At 46.4% G+C, this 16673-nt stretch overlaps 1 protein-coding gene across 1 annotated transcript in view; it reads right to left on the bottom strand.

Annotated features, from left to right (window-relative positions):
• Nucleotides 1-13423, bottom strand: part of TEX14 (testis expressed 14, intercellular bridge forming factor) — a gene marked incomplete at its 5' end in the record, with an annotated part of 93311 nt that extends 79888 nt beyond the window's left edge. Inside the window, one exon of the mRNA XM_083379664.1 lies at nucleotides 13294-13423. Coding sequence (XP_083235790.1) covers nucleotides 13294-13423 — 130 coding nt within the window. The remainder of the gene's footprint in view (nucleotides 1-13293) is intronic.
• Nucleotides 13424-16673: the final 3250 nt, after the last annotated feature.

The raw sequence follows: 16673 nt of genomic DNA, 5'->3' as shown, positions 1-16673 counted from the left end.
CGGTGCAGGAGGTCGAGGTGAAGAGGACTTTTATTCTTACTCTCTAGCTTAATGGACTTTATAAACCTAAAGTGAAAGTGCGCAACAAGTGAAAGTGAAAAAGATGGTGGCTAAACCTCCCTCAAAAACCCTTCGGAGTGCGGGAACTTCCCCGGTGCAACAGACATCGTTGCAAGCTTTGCTTCCTCCTGCACCATTGACGTTGAAGGATTTACAAGATGCCCTTGCAAAACAATCCCAGGTAATATCAGAAATGCTGGGTGATAAGATTGCAAAGATGGGGGAGAAACTGGAGAAGAGGATAGAAGAGAAATTCAAAGTAATGGAGGAGAGGATGGAAGAGAAGTTTAGTGCAATGAGGGTAGACATTTTGTCTACAGTGGAAAGCGCGGCTGAATGTGTGCAATGTTTGGACGAAAAAGTGGAGGATCTTAGTCAAAAGAATGCTATATTAGAAGTAAAGGTACTGGAGAATGAAGATTTAAGGGATAAAATGGACAGAGAACTGAGTCTTGTCCAGTATCATCAGATGCAGCATGCTATTAGAATCAGGGGCTTAAAAGAGAATCCTAAAGAAGACCTAAAGCAGCTGATTTCTGAGGCTTTGGAAGCAGTACTGGGTCAGCCAGCATCTGAAATAAAGGGATGCATGGACAAAGTTTTTCGTGTAAACTCATGGATTGCTAGACAGAGGAAGCTACCTAGAGATGTGGTGGTTTATTTTATAAAGAGAGAAACTAGAGATGAAGTTATTCAAGTCGCCTATGATACTAAAGTTGTGGTTGCTGACCAAGAAGTTTTGGTTTTAAAAGAAATTCCTCCAAAGATCTTAAGGAGAAGGAAGGATTTTGCATTTCTCGTGCAGGAACTTAAGCAACGTTATATAAAGTTTAGATGGGAGATTCCTGTCGGATTGGTGGTGATGCATGAAGGTAAAAGATATCGTCTGGTTACTGTGACACAGGCGCGTGATTTCTACAATAATGTTTTAAAAGCAACCCCTCTACCACTTCTGGAAGCTGCACGAAGATGCAACATATTTTCACATATGGTGGACTTGTAAAAAGGTTAAGGCTTTTTGGATAAAAATTTGGTGGAATATGCAGAAGATCTTCAAGCAAAAGATAAAGTTTTGTCCGCAATTCTTTTTGTTGGGTATAATTACAGAAGCTACTGTTGTGGACACTAAGTTGATGTTGAATTTAATTACAGCAGCAAGACTTTTAATAGGTCAGTATTGGAAGAAGGAGGAACTGCCGACTATAGAGGAATGGACTTCAAAGGTTTCTGACCTGGCAGAAATGGCAAAGATCTCGGCTTATTTGAAAGATCATTCGCAAGAACGCTATATTATGGAGTGGAAAAAATGGATTGAATATATCCAGAAGAAATATGGGACTAAAAAGTTTCATTTAGCATTTGAATAAGTCTTCCTTTCTATTTTCTTTTTTTTATATATGAAATATTAGTATTGTTTGTAGTTATCTTATATGAGCTAGAGAGTGATAGATTTAAGAATTTATTGTTGGTAGCATATGGATGTTTATGATTGTTCTTTGTTTTTATACCCTGTACTTAGCTCTGGGAAGTGGGGGGGAGGGGGGAAAGGGGGGGGAGGGGTAGGGAGGGATAGGTAGGGGAGGGGGAGAGGGGATTGTTAAAGATAAAATGTATTTTAAAACTTTTCAATTAAAAAAAAGAAGCTGCTATCTGTTTCATTTGCTAAATGCTCGTCCTATGGACGTGTTTATCGGAATAAACACTCCTTAACTTGTCACACAGGGTTGCAAACGGCTGGAAGGAGGGACAATGTATTGTAATTTCGACCTAAGTCAACGTTTAGATCAGGGGTCTTCAAACTTGGCCCTTTTATGACTTGTGGACTTCAACTCCCAGAATTCCTCAGCCAGCCTGAGGAATTCTGGGAGTTGAAGTCCACAAGTCATAAAAGGGCCAAGTTTGAAGACCCCTGGTTTAGATATTTATGATTTATTTTTTATGTTGTAAACTGCCCAGAGTCACTTTGGAAAAGTGAGATGTACAGCATATAAATTTAGTAAATAAACAAACAGGTATCCTATGATCACAAAGCCAACTTTTTGTGTGTGTGCAAACATACTAGAATCTAGATCTTAATTCCCAAAACCCTTAAAACCCTCATTGGGTTTGATCTTTATTTAGCATTGTGAGTTATGTGCCTTAATGCAACACGTGGATCTGGAAAATTGTAGCTTCTTCAAAAAAAGAAAGATGTTCGGAGAGTTTTTGAAAGACACCAAAGCACTTCCACATAACCTCCGCTAATGCACCTTATCCTACTACCCCAGCATTTCTCAAACTTGGCAAATTTAAGGACATATGGACTTCAATTCCCACAATTCCAGAGCCAGTAAGGCTTAAAGTCCACACTTCTTAAAAGTTGCCGCAGTTGAGAAACAGTGCCTTAAGCCGGGGGTCCCTATCCTGTGGGCTGGGGCCCAGTACCGGGCCACGGACTACTGGCCACCGGGCCACAGGATAGGCTGGCCAGTGCACCTACTCATTCTCACTCGTGCTAGACCCATGGCCGCATGGCCTAAACTGGGCTCCACGTGGCCTAAACGGGGCATGGTCTAAATGGGAGACAGCCTAAACGGCGCACGGCCTAAAAAGGGCTCTCTGTGGCCTAAACAGGGCGTGGCCTAATGGGGCTCTGTGCAGCCTAAACATGACCTAAATGGGGCACAGCCTAAATGGGGCTCCGTGTGGCCTAAACCGGGGTTCCACGCGGCCTAAATGGGACTCTGTGTGGCCTAAATAGGGCTCTGCGCGGCCGAAACAGGGCATGGCCTAAATGGGGTTCCGCGTGGCCTAAACGGGGCACAGCCTAAATTGGGCGTGGCCCAAATGGGGCTCCATGCAGCCTAAACAGGGATCTGCATGGCCTAAATGGGGCAAATACGGCTCTCCCCATTGACTTTGCTGCTCAGAAGGTCACAAAATGGGGGATCACCCGATCCTGGGACAGTCAGTCATTTGATCACGGGAATGGTGCAACAGTTATAAAGGTGTGAAAAACATGGCCATTTTTTTCACCCAAGAACGGTTTTAATAACAATTAAAAAAATAAAAGGGGTGGGGAAAAGCAAGCAAACCACTCAGATGACACTTAACAAGTCATTAATAGCTCAGAAAACACAAAAACTCCTCAGCAGACCACTTTCAAGTGGATTTCTGTTAGTTGGATACTACAGAAAAGATCCCTGAAAGTATAGCCTTAATGGATCTCTGTGCAACTCCACGGCCTCACCCGCAGCCACCCCTCTTCAAGTCAAAGCGACCGCCTCCCTAACTACAAACATGGCTTTGCGGCCTTGTTTCCTTCCACAGCCAGTCCTAAATTTTGGAAATCCCAGAGAATTTATTTAGAAAAATGCTGTTCCAGGGCATATATGCTTAGCAATCTGCGCAAGATCCTAATCCCCCTGGTTTTCAATTTGCATAGGGGGAGGGAGCAGCTGTTTGCAAAGCTGGCTGAGGAATTCTGGGAGTTGAAGTCCACAAGTCTTAAAAGTTGCCAAGTTTCAAGACCCCTGCATTAAGGGCAGTAAATGTTTTCTGTCTTCCGTGTGATTCCTTCAGCCAAAGGATATTATCCTTCAGCAAGAGTTTTTGTCAGACGAGGCCGAAGCTGCCACATCTAAAGATGAAGCAGGAACCTAAAAGCCAGGTGGACAAAGAGCCAGCCACCTTGTCTAAAAGATCCCTTTCAGGACACAGATAAGAAGGGAAATAGATAAGATCACTTTTATAACCATTTCTTCCTGAGGGCACGATGGCACGCCTTAAAAATGAAATTTAGCTGCTCCCTCTCAAGGTGTACACATACATTGAAAACATACTATGTACAACATATGTATATAGACCTACAACCTTCCATATAAGTAACATATTAATTGCTGTCCATCTTGTAACGGAAGGAGGAGTTCACAAGGAACCGAGTTCCTTCTTTGAGGGGCTGCCAGAAGGAAGAGGGGGTCAAATTATTCTCCAAAGCACCAGAGGGCAGGATGAGAAACAACGGTTGGAAACTAATCAAGGAGAGAAGCAGCCTGGAATTAAGGAGAAACCTCCTAACAGTGAGGACAATTAACCTGTGGAACAGCTTGCCACCAGAAATCGTGGCTGCTCCATCACTGGAGGTTTTCAAGGAGGCTGGACAGTCACCTGTCTGAGATGGTACAGGTTCTCCTGGCTGAGCAGGGGGCTGGACTAGAAGACCTCCCAGGTCCCTTCCAGCTCTATGCTGATTGATTGAAGAAGTTAAGCAAACAAAGGAAGCAGTTCAACAGAAGCAGATTCAGAGGTTGCCCTGCGCACACAGTAAACTCCTATCCAAATAGCTCTCAGACCTATCAAGCAAGGCAAGACTTACTGCCAGTCTCCAGAATCAACAAAGCAAGGTCTCTGGGATATAAAAAGGGTCCTGAAGTCCACCCACTCTTTAAGCCAAGGGTCTTCAAACCTGGTCCTTTTATGACTTGTGGACATTTAACTCCCACACGTGCCTGGCTGAGGAATTCTGGGAGTTGAAGTCCTCAAGTCATAAAAGGGCCAAGTTTGAAGACGCCCCCTGCTTTAAGCCATTTTTGGATCTAGATTTGACTGCTTCTTGTCCCTGTGGCAAATGCCTGCCGGCCTTCTTGTCCCTGTGGCTAATGCCTGCCAGAAAGACCTAGATAATTGTGTAATGAAAGTTTATGTGTTCCAGTGAACACATACACTTATATATTGTAAGCAGTATTCACTAGTTCTCCTTGTATTTCAAAGAACTCTTTGTGCCTAGAAGTTGATTTGAGTTTGGCTGCTGACCTGGATTGTGAATGTGTGAACTGTCTTCAAACCGGGCCCTTTTATGACTTGTGGACTTCAACTCCCAGAGTTCCTCAGCCAGAGTGCCTGGCTGATGAATTCTGGGAGTTGAAGTCCACAAGTCATAAAAGGGCCAAGTTTGAAAACCCCTGGTTTAGATAGGAGACGGGGCCTAGAGAGCGGTTGGAGATCCAGCCGATCCGAATCCGATCGATTGTGACTAAGAACCTATACTAGGTCTTATCTCGCTGCGATAAGGGAGGCGAGGTCTAACCACTTCTCCACCCTCATCGCGTCCGCAGATAATCGCCCGGCCGCCCTGTTTAGGGTGACTCGCTCCCTCCTGAATCAGGAGGTGAGGGAGGATCCCTTGCAGGGTCGTGCCGAGGAGTTTAACCAGCATTGGTCGGACAAAATCGCTCGGATTCGGACCGGTCTGGACTCTGACTGGGCAGAGTCTGTCGAGCAGGACACGGGTGGTCTTGTCGATATCACCTGGGAGGAGTTTGATTCTGTGACTCCGGAGGAAGTGGACAGGATCATGGGGAGGCTGAGCACCACCACGTTTATTGGACCCGTGCCCTTCCTGGCTGGTTTATGCAGCCCGGGAGAGGACACGTAGCTGGTTCCAGGCAGTTATATCGGCCTCTTTGAGTGAGGGTAGCTTCCCCGCCGTCTTGAAAGAGGCGGTGGTGAGGCCTCTCCTCAAGAAGCCTGCCTTGGACCCAGCTATATTGAACAACTTTCGTCCTGTCTCCAACCTTCGCTTTCTTGCGAAGGTTGTTGAGAGTGTGGTGGCACATCAGCTCCCTCTGGTCCTGGATGAAGCGGATTATCTAGACCCGTGCCAATCGGGTTTCAGGCCCGGGTACAGCACGGAGACGGCATTGGTCGCGCTGGTGAATGATCTCTGGAGGGCTCGGGACAGGGGGCATTCCTCTGTCCTGGTCCTATTAGACCTCTCAGCGGCTTTCGATACCATCGACCATGGTATCTTGCTGCGGCGTCTCCGGGGATTGGGAGTGGGAGGCACGGTTTTGCAGTGGTTCTCCTCCTATCTCCTGGGACGCTCACAGTCGGTGTTGGCGGGGGGGCAGAGGTCGACCGCGAGGTCTCTCATTTGTGGAGTTCCTCAGGGGTCGGTCCTCTCGCCTCTCCTGTTCAACATCTACATGAAACCGCTGGGTGAGATCATTTGTGGTTTTGGAGTTGGGTATCATCAGTATGCTGATGATAACCAGCTTTTCTTTTCGACCCCAAACCACCCCAGTGATGCCCTCACCGTGATGTCCCGTTGCCTGGAGGCGATTCGGGTCTGGATGGGGAGGAACAGACTTCAACTCAACCCCGACAAGAGTGGCTTTGCATACCTTCATCCCGGGTTTATTCGGATATTCCACCTCTCGTTATGGGGGGCGAATTATTACCCCCCGTAGATAGGGCTCGCAACTTGGGAGTCCTCCTTGATTCACGGCTCACCCTGGAAGACCATATAGGAGCTGTGACTAGGGGGGCTTTCGCCCAGGTTCGCCTGGTGCGCCAGTTGCGGCCCTATCTAAGCCGGGATGATCTATGCACGGTCACTCAAGCGCTCGTGACCTCACGACTAGACTACTGCAACGCTCTCTACATGGGGCTGCCCTTGAGGACCACCCGGAAGCTCCAACTGGCACAGAATGCAGCCGCGAGAGTTGTGTTGGGAGTTTCCCGATACTCCCATGTCACACCTCTGCTCCGTGAGCTGCATTGGCTGCCAGTTGTCTTCCGGGTGAGATTCAAGGTACTAGTTATGGTATTTAAAGCCCTACATGGCAGGGGGCCGGAGTACCTTAGGGAACACCTGCTGCCGGCGTCAACTTCCCTTCGCCCTGTGCGTTCCCACAGAGAGGGACTCCTCAGGGTGCCACCAGTCAGAGAATGTAGATTGGTGGCCCCCAGGGGGAGATCTTTCTCTGTGGGCGCTCCGGAGCTATGGAACCAGTTACCGGTTGAGCTCCGGACGGTGCCGGATCTTCGCTCCTTTTGCCGCGATCTGAAAACATACCTGTTCGAACAAGCCGGCCTGGCCTGAGGGTGGGATTGCTGGGGTTTTTATTATCATTTTATTGGGGGTTTTATTAATGTATTTATTGTTTTTTATGGGCATGTATTTAATAACTTTTTAATTTTTGTAACTTTATGTTTTATTCTTGCCCTGTACACCGCCCTGAGTCCTTCGGGAGAAGGGCGGTATAGAAATATTAATAAATTAAATTAAATTAAATTTATGATTTTTTATATTGTAAACTACCCAGAGTCACTTTGGACAGTGAGATGTACAGCATATAAATTTAATAAATAAATAAACAGGTATCCTATGATCACAAAGCCAACTGTTTTTTGTATGTGCTAACATACTAGATCTTAATTCCCAAAACCCTTATAACCCTCATTGGGTTTGATCTTTATTTAGCATTATGGGTTGTGGTACCTTAATGCAACATGTGGATCTGGCAAATTGTAGCTTCTTCAAAAGAAGAAAGATGTTCGGAGAGTTTTTGAAAGACACCAAAGCACTTCCACATAACCTCTGCTAACGCATCTTATCCCACTACCACAGTGTTTCTCAAACCTAGACTGCAATTCCCAGATTTCCCCAGCCAATAAGAGTTACAAGTCCACCTTAAAAGTTGCCGCAGTTGAGAAACAGAGCCTTAAGCCGGGGGTCCCCAACCTGTGGGCTGCGGCCCAGTACCGGGCCATGGCCTACTGGCCACCGGGCCGCGGGACAGGCTGACCAATGCACCTACTCATTCTCACTCGTGCTAGCCCCATGGCCACATGGCCTAAACTGGGCTCTGCATGGCCTAAACAGGGCACGGCCTAAACGGGGCGTGATCTAAACGGGGCTCCGCACAACCTAAACGGGGTGTGGCCGAAATGGAGCTCCTCATGGCCTAAACAGGGCTCCGTGAGGCATAAACACAGCCTAAACAGGGCACGGCCTAAACGGGGTTCTCCATGGCCTAAACGGGGCACAGCCTAAATGCGGCACGGCCTAAACGGGGCTCCGTGCGGTCTAAACGGGGTACGGCCTAAATGGGGGCATGGCCTAAATGCGGCTCTGTGCGGCCGAAATGGGGCTCCGCGCGGCCTAAATGGCACGTGGCGAAAACAGGGCAGCACTAGTACCCATGTGGCAAAACCGGGGCAGGGTTAGCGAGTGTCACGTGGGCAGTAGCACCGCCCCGTTTGCGTGCATAGGTGCATAGGTCTGGGCGGATTTCCTGTAGCAAAAAACCAGGACTCTTGTAGCACTTTTTCCAGCTGACTGATACTATTGATAGTCCTTGACTTACAGCCCTTTCTTTAGTGACAGTTCGAAGTTACAACAGCACTGAAAAAAGTGCCTTAATGACCATTTTCCCCACTTACGACCGTTGTAGCATCCCTGAGGACATGTGATCAAAATTTGGACACTTGGCAATTGGCCTGTGTTTATGACGATTGCGGTCTTCCCGGGGATCACGTGATTCCCCCTTTACGATCTCTTGAGAAACAAACTCAAAAGGACGAAGCCAGATTCACTTAACAACTGCAGTGATTCCCTTAAGAGCTGTGGCAATACAGGCCGTAGAATGGGACAAAACTCATTTAACTGTCTTGGCTTAGGAGCAGAAATTTTGGGCTCAACTGTGGTCGTAAGCCGAGGACTACCTCAATTTGAAAGCAGCGCCTTTCTCGTGGACTAAACCAGCTGCTAGATAGTAAATAAAAACAAGGGGTTCCTTAAAAAAAGAACAGAGAGACTAAATCCTTGCAGGCTGCAACCCACCAAGGAAGACAAGAAATAAAAAACAAACTTTCTTTTACAAGAAATAAAAAACAAACTTTCTTTTACAAGAAATAAAAAACAAACTTTCTTTTACAAGAAATAAAAAACAAACTTTCTTTTACAGAGTCTTCGATTTATGACTTTAATGGAGCCTAGAACTTCTGTTGCTGAGCGAATGTGTTTTAGGCGGAGTTTTGCCCCTTTCCACTGGGAATGGTGCAACAGTTATAAAGGTGTGAAAAACATGGTCATTTATCCCCAAAGGCGGTTGTAAGTTTGAACGTGAACTGTCATAAAGTTGAGGGCTATCTGTATTTCATAACAATTAAAAAAATAAAAAGGGTGGGGAAAAGCAAGTAAACCACTCAGAGGGCACTCCATGACAGTCATTAATAGCTCAGAGCGGAAAAACTCTTCCTCGTGGTTTGCTCAGCAGGCCACTTTCAGGTGCCTTTCTGTTAGTTAGATACTACAGAAAGGATCCCTGAAAGTACAGCCTTAATGGATCTCTGTGCAACTCCACGGCCTCACCCGCAGCCACCCCTCTTCAAGTCAAAGCGACCGCCTCCTTAACTACAAACCTGGCTTTGCGGCCTTCTTTCCTTCCACAGCCAGTCCTAAATTTTGGAAATCCCAGAGAATTTATTTAGAAAAATGCTGTTCCAGGGCGTATATGCTTAGCAATCCGTGCAAGACCATAATCCCCCTGGTTTTGAATTTGCATAGGGGGAGGGAGCAGCTGTTTGCAAACCTCGTGGACTTCAATTCCCAGAGTTGACGTCCACAAGTCTTAAAAGTTGCCAAGTTTCAAGACCCCTGCATTAAAGGCAGTAACTGTTTTCTGTCTTCCGCGCGATTCCTTCAGCCAAAGGATATTATCCTTCAGCAAGAGTTTTTGTCAGACGAGGCCGAAGCTGCCACATCTAAAGGTGAAGCAGGAACCTAAAAGCCAGGTGGACAAAGAGCCAGCCACCTTGTCTAAAAGATCCCTTTCAGGACACAGATAAGAAGGGAAATAGATAAGATCACCTTTATAAGCATTTCTTCCTGAGGGCACGATGGCACGCCTTAAAAATGAAATTTAGCTGCTCCCTCTCAAGGTGTACACATACGGTACATTGAAAACATACCACGTACAACATATGTATATAGACCTACAAACTTCCATATAAGTAACATATTAATTGCTGTCCATCTTGGATACATAACAGAAAGAGGAGGCTTTAGAGTTCACAAGGAACCGAGTTCCTCCTTTGAGGGGCTGCCAGAATGAAGAGGGGGTCACATTATTCACCAAAGCACCAGAGGGCAGGATGAGAAACAACGGTTGGAAACTAATAAAGGAGAGAAGCAGCCTGGAATTAAGGAGAAACTTCCTAACAGTGAAGACAATTAACCAGTGGAACAGCTAGCCTCCAGAAATCGTGGACGCTCCATCACTGGAGGTTTTCAAGAAGAGGCTGGACAGTCACTTTTCTGAGATGGTATAGGTTCTCCTGATTGAGCAGGGGGCTGGACTAGAAGACCTCCCAGGTCCCTTCCAGCTCTATGCCGATTGATTGAAGAAGTTGCTTTTAAGCCATCTTTGGATTCAGATTTGACTGCTTCTTGTCCCTGTGGCTAATGCCTGCCAGCCTACTTGAGAAAGACCTGGATAATTGTGTAATGAAAGTTTGTGTGTTCCAATGAAAAAGAGCAAATGTGTGTGTGTGTGTGTGTGTTAACTCTCATCACACAACTATCCAGGTTTTTCTCAACTAGGCTGGCAGGCATTAGCCACAGGGATAGAAGCAGCACACGGGCTGCTTCTATCCCTGTGGCTAATGCCTGCCAGCCTAGTTGAGAAAAACCTGGATAGTTGTGTGATGAGAGTTAACACACACACACACACACACACACTATATATATATATATATATGTATATATATATGTATATATATGTATGTGTATATATATGTATGTATATATATGTATATATATGTATACATATGTATGTATATATATGTGTGTATGTGTATGTGTGTGTGTATACCAGTATTCACTGGTTCTCCGTGTATTTCAAAGAACTGTTTGTGCCTAGAACAAACATGTCAAACTCGTGACATCACGTGACGTGTAACGTATCGGGGTTGGCGCGGCTTCCAGATATTGCGTCCGGCCTGCGGGTCAGCAGTTTCAACACCCCTGGCCTAGAAGTTGATTTGAGTTTGGCTGCTGACCTGGATTGTGAATGTGTGAATGAGGGACCCATCTTCAAACTTAGCCCTTTTATGACTTGTGGACTTCAACTCCCAGAATTCCTCAGCCAGGCACTAACCCTAACCCTAAATTTAATAAATAGAAATAGAAATTAACGTAGTGGCCTGTGCAGATTTACACAACAAAATAAAGGAATTGCTAAAATTGAAGAGGAATGATAACCCTCACAGGAAATTCTTTAGAAATTAAAATTCTTAAGAATTCTGAATTCTTAATATTCTGGTGACCTGGACTACGAATTCCATTCTTAACATTCTTTAAGAATTCTTAAAATAATCTTAAAACCTGGACTGTGGTTGTGTCAGTCAGGAACCCAGAAGCACGTGGAAGTTTCTCGACTTCTGGACTGTTAACACGTGCAACTCCCAGAATCCTCCACTGCGGAACTGAATTGCTCCTGCATTATTATTGCAGAGGTCTTTGCAGGTTTACTACAATAACATAATTACTATAGTTTCACGCTCAAACACTTGCAAAACCCGCTTCATCTCCATCAAAAAGTGAAAACTCGGAGAGGGCGAGGAAGCAAACGTGAGAAAACCATACACGGGAATAAAACGCAAGAAAATTTTTCTCTTTCATTTAACTTAGTTTAGAAAAGGGGTGGGGAAGCGAGCGAACCACTCAGACTGCGTCCTCTCCCTCCAACCTCTTCGCAATGAAGAGGCGGAACGGTCATCAATGGCAGACGGCAGCTACGCGAAGTAGCGCCGCCTGCCAGCTTCGCGCTCAGGAGAGAACACTACGCCTCCTCCTCGTGGCTCGCTCAGCCGATCACTTTCGAGTGCATTTCTCTAGTTGGATACTATAGAAATGATCCCTGAAAGTATAGTCTTAACGGATCCTTCCGCGACTCCACGGCCTCACCCGCAGCCACCCCTCTTCAGGTCATAGCGACCGTAACCACGAAGACGGCCCGGCGGCCTTGTTTCCTTCCACAGCCAATCCTAAATTCCTAACATCGCCGCGGAAATTATTTGGAAAAAATAACTGTTCCAGAACGTATATTGGTAGCAATCCGAGCGAGCCCATAAGCCCCCTGGGTTGTTTTTTTTTTTGAGATTTGCATCGGGGAAACGGACAACCAATCACGCTCCACCTGGAGGAGCTTCATTTCAATTGTCAAGCCTTCCTCCTATGCGCGCGTCTATGGCAATGGACGCTCCTGAACTTAACAGTAACAACAACGAAGTTGGGAGGGAACCTTCAAGGTCATCTAGTCCAACCCCCTGCTCAGGCAGGAAACCTTACACATTTCAGACCAATGGCTGCAACTTGTAGTATTTGCAAAGCGTTGCAAGTAAAGCCAAGGAGGCAGAATTGGGTGCAATTCGGATTATTTATTTATTTTTATTTTATTTTAATTCCATTTATATCCCGCCCTTCTCCGAAGACTCAGGGCGGCTTACAAGCTTAGCAGTAGCCTTCATTCTATGTATATGCCTGCTTATTAGGGCTTTTTCACACACCCCCAAGCGGCATTATTACAAAGTCATCTTAATTGCCCCCAACAATCTGGGATTAGCAATGGGGAATTAGGAAAGTCAACCATTCAGACAGCTTTTTCTGCACCTGGGTTCATGCAAAAGTACTTATGACCTCAGCTGAGTAACTATCCCCAAAGTCAGACATTTTTTTAAAAACAAGGGGTGGGGGGTGGGAATCAAGTCATAGTTGGACACTGTCAACCTATCGCCGCCCTCCGTTCCCACGGCGTTTGACCACCCCTGGGGTGCATCCTATATTAAGCGATGACGGATGTAAATCTCGGCCCAGGACGGTGTCCCGTTTACAGTCTGCGGACTCCGCGTCCTTACAATCCTTCCAAAACCCTTTTTTTCTTCCAGCCTTCGCTGTAACTCGGGACTTCACGCATTCAAATGCAAAAAAATAAAATAAAAATAAAGGAAAATGCCCCAGCAGATTCTAGTCGGGGCCCGGGCAAAGTCAGGGATGGAAAGTCCGTAGGATGCATCCAGCGCCGGCTTCGGGAGGTGGAAAGGGAAACGATGCGCCGTGCAAATCTTTGCATCGGTCCCGAATCCGGCCGCGCGCGCCCGCGCAACGCTCCGCAGAAATCCACCTTGCAACTGTGCAGCGGGAAAGCGTGCAAAGCCCCGCGTGCAAGCCCATCTCCGCTTCCACGAGCTGACACACACACACACAAAACAACCCACGATGCACCCGTGTCTAAGTGCATTTCACGCGTTTTTTCCTAGACAAAACGCTTTGGGGAAGAAACGGGAGCGCCGGGGCCGATTGAGTACCCGTTTGCAAGTCGAAAAACCTCGTTTGCAAGAAAACGGCGCAAAGCACGCTCGCCTCCCTTTTTGCACGCCCGGCTTGTTAAACACCCAGGCGCAAATTACCTTTCTTGAGCAGCTTCTTCACTTTGACGTAGTTGCCCTGCTTGACGTAGTCGTGCAGACGAGCTTCGGGGCTCTCGAGTTTCACTGTCCCGAGTTTGACCGGGCAGGGAATGGGAAGGGTATGGGCCATGCTCCCTGTGGGAAAGAGACGTTAAGAAGGGGGTTCCCCCACACACACCAGACCTCCATCACTCCGGGGGGGGGAGACCATGTCACTTGTTCTAAACCCATCCCTTTTGCAAGCTTCCACGTCGCCACGTACCTCTTAGGTCGTGTGAACCCGTCTAACCCGTGTCTGCGCGCGCGCGCCTATCCGTTCATACCCTTGAGGACGACTGAGAGTGGGGAGTTTCCAGGGACGCGTCGGTGGGGGGGTGTCTCTTGTGTCGTTTGGATGAACCCATTTTTTTTCCTCGCGGGGGGGGGGTTAGAGCTCACGTGCAGACGTGCGAAGGGAAAGGGGGGGCGGGGCGGAACTCAAACTATCCTTCTGAAAGCCCAAGGAAGTAAATTAAGAGAAAATTATAAAAGAATTGCTGTCGTGGGCAAAAAAAAGCAGCGGATAGATTAACGAGATATCCCAGTGAAATAAAATCTCCAGAGTGTTAGGATTTATCTATTTAATTCAAAGATCGAAGCTCTCCTGATCTTATGCCTTTTAAGGAAATCATGAAATTTAATTCAATAAATTAAGAAAGTTTAGCCTTTTAATAAAAGAGATTGGTGTATCTATCTCCAATCATCCATGCATATATAGCGTCTCTCACTTCACATCATCTATCCATCTACATCTCTCTATCCAACTCTCCATATCTATCCATCCATCTCTTCTCCATTCATCTCTCCATATCTTTATCATCTGTCAAACTATCATCCACATCTTTCTATCCCTCTCTAAATCTATCTCTATCCATCTCTCCATATTCATCCCTTTTCTATTCATCTCTCCATCTTTATCTGTCAATCTCTATCCATCTATCATCCACATCTTTCTGTCCATCTCTCCAAATCTATCTCCATCCATCTCTCCATATCCATCCATCTCTTCTCTATTCATCTCTTCATATCTATATCCATCCATCATCCACATCTCTCTAACCATCTCTCCATATCCACCCATCTTGTCTCTATTCATCTCTTCATCTCTATCATCCACATCTCTATCCATCTCTCCGTATCCATTCATCTTGTCCCTTCATATCTATCTTCCACATCTCTATCCATCTCTCCGTACCCATCCATCTTCTCCCTTCATATCTATCATCCACATCTCTATCCATCTCTCTGTATCCATCCATCTTCTCCCTTCATATCTATCTATCTATCCATCCATCTATCTATCTTCCACATCTCTATCCATCTGTCCGTACCCATCCATCTTGTCCCTTCATATCTATCATCCACATCTCTATCCCTATCCATATCCATCTTGTCCCTTCATATCTATCCATCATCCACATCTCTATCCATCTCTCTATCCATCCATCGTCTCTATTCATCTCTTCATATCTATCTATCTTCCACATCTCTATGCATTTTTCCGTATCCATCCATCTAGTCCCTTCATATCTATCTTCCACATCTCTATCCATCTATCCGTATCCATCCATCTTGTCCCTTCATATCTATCATCCACATCTCTATCCCTATCTGTATCCATCTTGTCCCTTCATATCTATCCATCATCCACATCTCTATCCATCTCTCTATCCATCCATCGTCTCTATTCATCAATTCATATCTATCTATCTATCTATCTATCTTCCACATCTCTATCCATTTTTCCGTATCCATCCATCTAGTCTCTTCATATCTATCTATCTTCCACATCTCTATCCATCTCTCCGTATCCATCCATCTTGTCCCTTCATATCTATCTATCTTCCACATCTCTATCCACCTCTCCGTATCCATCCATCTTGTCCCTTCATATCTATCCATCATCCACATCTCTATCCATCTCTCTGTATCCATCCATCTTGTCTCTATTCATCTCTTCATATCTATCTATCTCTATCTATCATCTATCATCTATCTATCATCTATCTATCTATCTATCTATCTATCTATCTATCTATCTATCTATCTATCTTCCACATCTCTATCCCTCTCCATATCCATCTTGTCCTTTCATATCTATTTATCTATCTCTCTATCTATCTCCCCACCCTTCCCAATCAATGAATCAATCAATCACATTTATACCCGCCAATCTTTCTCACTATCCCAAACGACTCTGCTGCTCAAGTTAATTCCGCTGATCAGGCGAGAGATGAAAATTTCTATTTGGAGAAGTTTTATTAGGGAGGGCGGCCCCCTCCCCACTTTCATCATCATAAATAGATAGATAGATAGATAGATAGATAGATAGATAGATAGATAGATAGATAGATAGATGATAGAAAGACGGGTGGGTGGATAGATGGATAGATGGATAGATAGACAGACAGACAGACAGACAGACAGACAGACAGATAGATAGATAGATAGATCGATCGATCATTTCGGATTTTTCCTCTCTAGGGCTGTTCGCTTCCCGGACGTGGGTTCAAAAGCTTGGGGTTCCGCCTGCGCTGAAAGCCGACGCCCCCCTCTCCCTCCCCCCCCCGCAGACCTCCTTGGATCCCGAATCGATCTGCGCCCCCGCTTGCCCCCCCTTCGTCCCCCGCTCCACCACCCCCGTTCCCGCACGGAAACCTCATTTGCCCCGCGACCCCCGCCCGGCACACACCGACCCACCTCGGCGGCCGACTTTTGCTTTTTTTTTTTCCAACTGCCGAGGAATTCAGTTGAGGCCGGCGGATGCCGTCACCGCGTTCTCCCCACGGCGTAAAGGCGGAGGAGGGGGAGAGGGGGGGCGCGGGCAGGAGGAGGGAACAGCGCGAAATGGGGGGGGCGCTTCCACGCACCCGCCCTCCCCCCCTCCCTTCACCGGAGAGCTTGCAAAAATGGCATCCTGGGGAGACGGCCGGGTGCGTGTTTGCACCGGGAAGCCGTTGGGAACGGGATTGCACGACCTTTTGGGGAATCGGGATTTTTTAAAAAAACAACAAGATAATAATAATAATAATAATTAATTGTTAAATTTATTTGCCGCCTGTCTCACCCTGGGGCAGGGGTAGGCAACCTCGGCTCTTTTATGACTCATGGACTTCAACTCCCAGAATTCCTGAGCCGGCATGGCTCAGCATGGAAACCTCTCCCTTTTCCCTCAGTGTGGCTGGCTCAAGAATTCTAGGAGTTGAAGTCCACGAGTCATAAAGCGGCCTAGGCCTAGACCAGGGGTATGCAACCACGGCTCTTTTATGACTTGTGGACTTCAACTCCCAGAATTCCTGAGCCGGCATGGCTCAGCATGGAAACCTCTACATTTCTCCTCA

This window comes from Vipera ursinii, assembly GCF_947247035.1.
Source record: "Vipera ursinii genome assembly, chromosome: 1".
Classification (NCBI taxonomy): Eukaryota; Metazoa; Chordata; class Lepidosauria; order Squamata; family Viperidae; genus Vipera; species Vipera ursinii.
The sequence above is the reverse complement of the archived record's forward strand: the minus strand, read 5'-3'. Positions and strand labels throughout refer to the sequence as shown.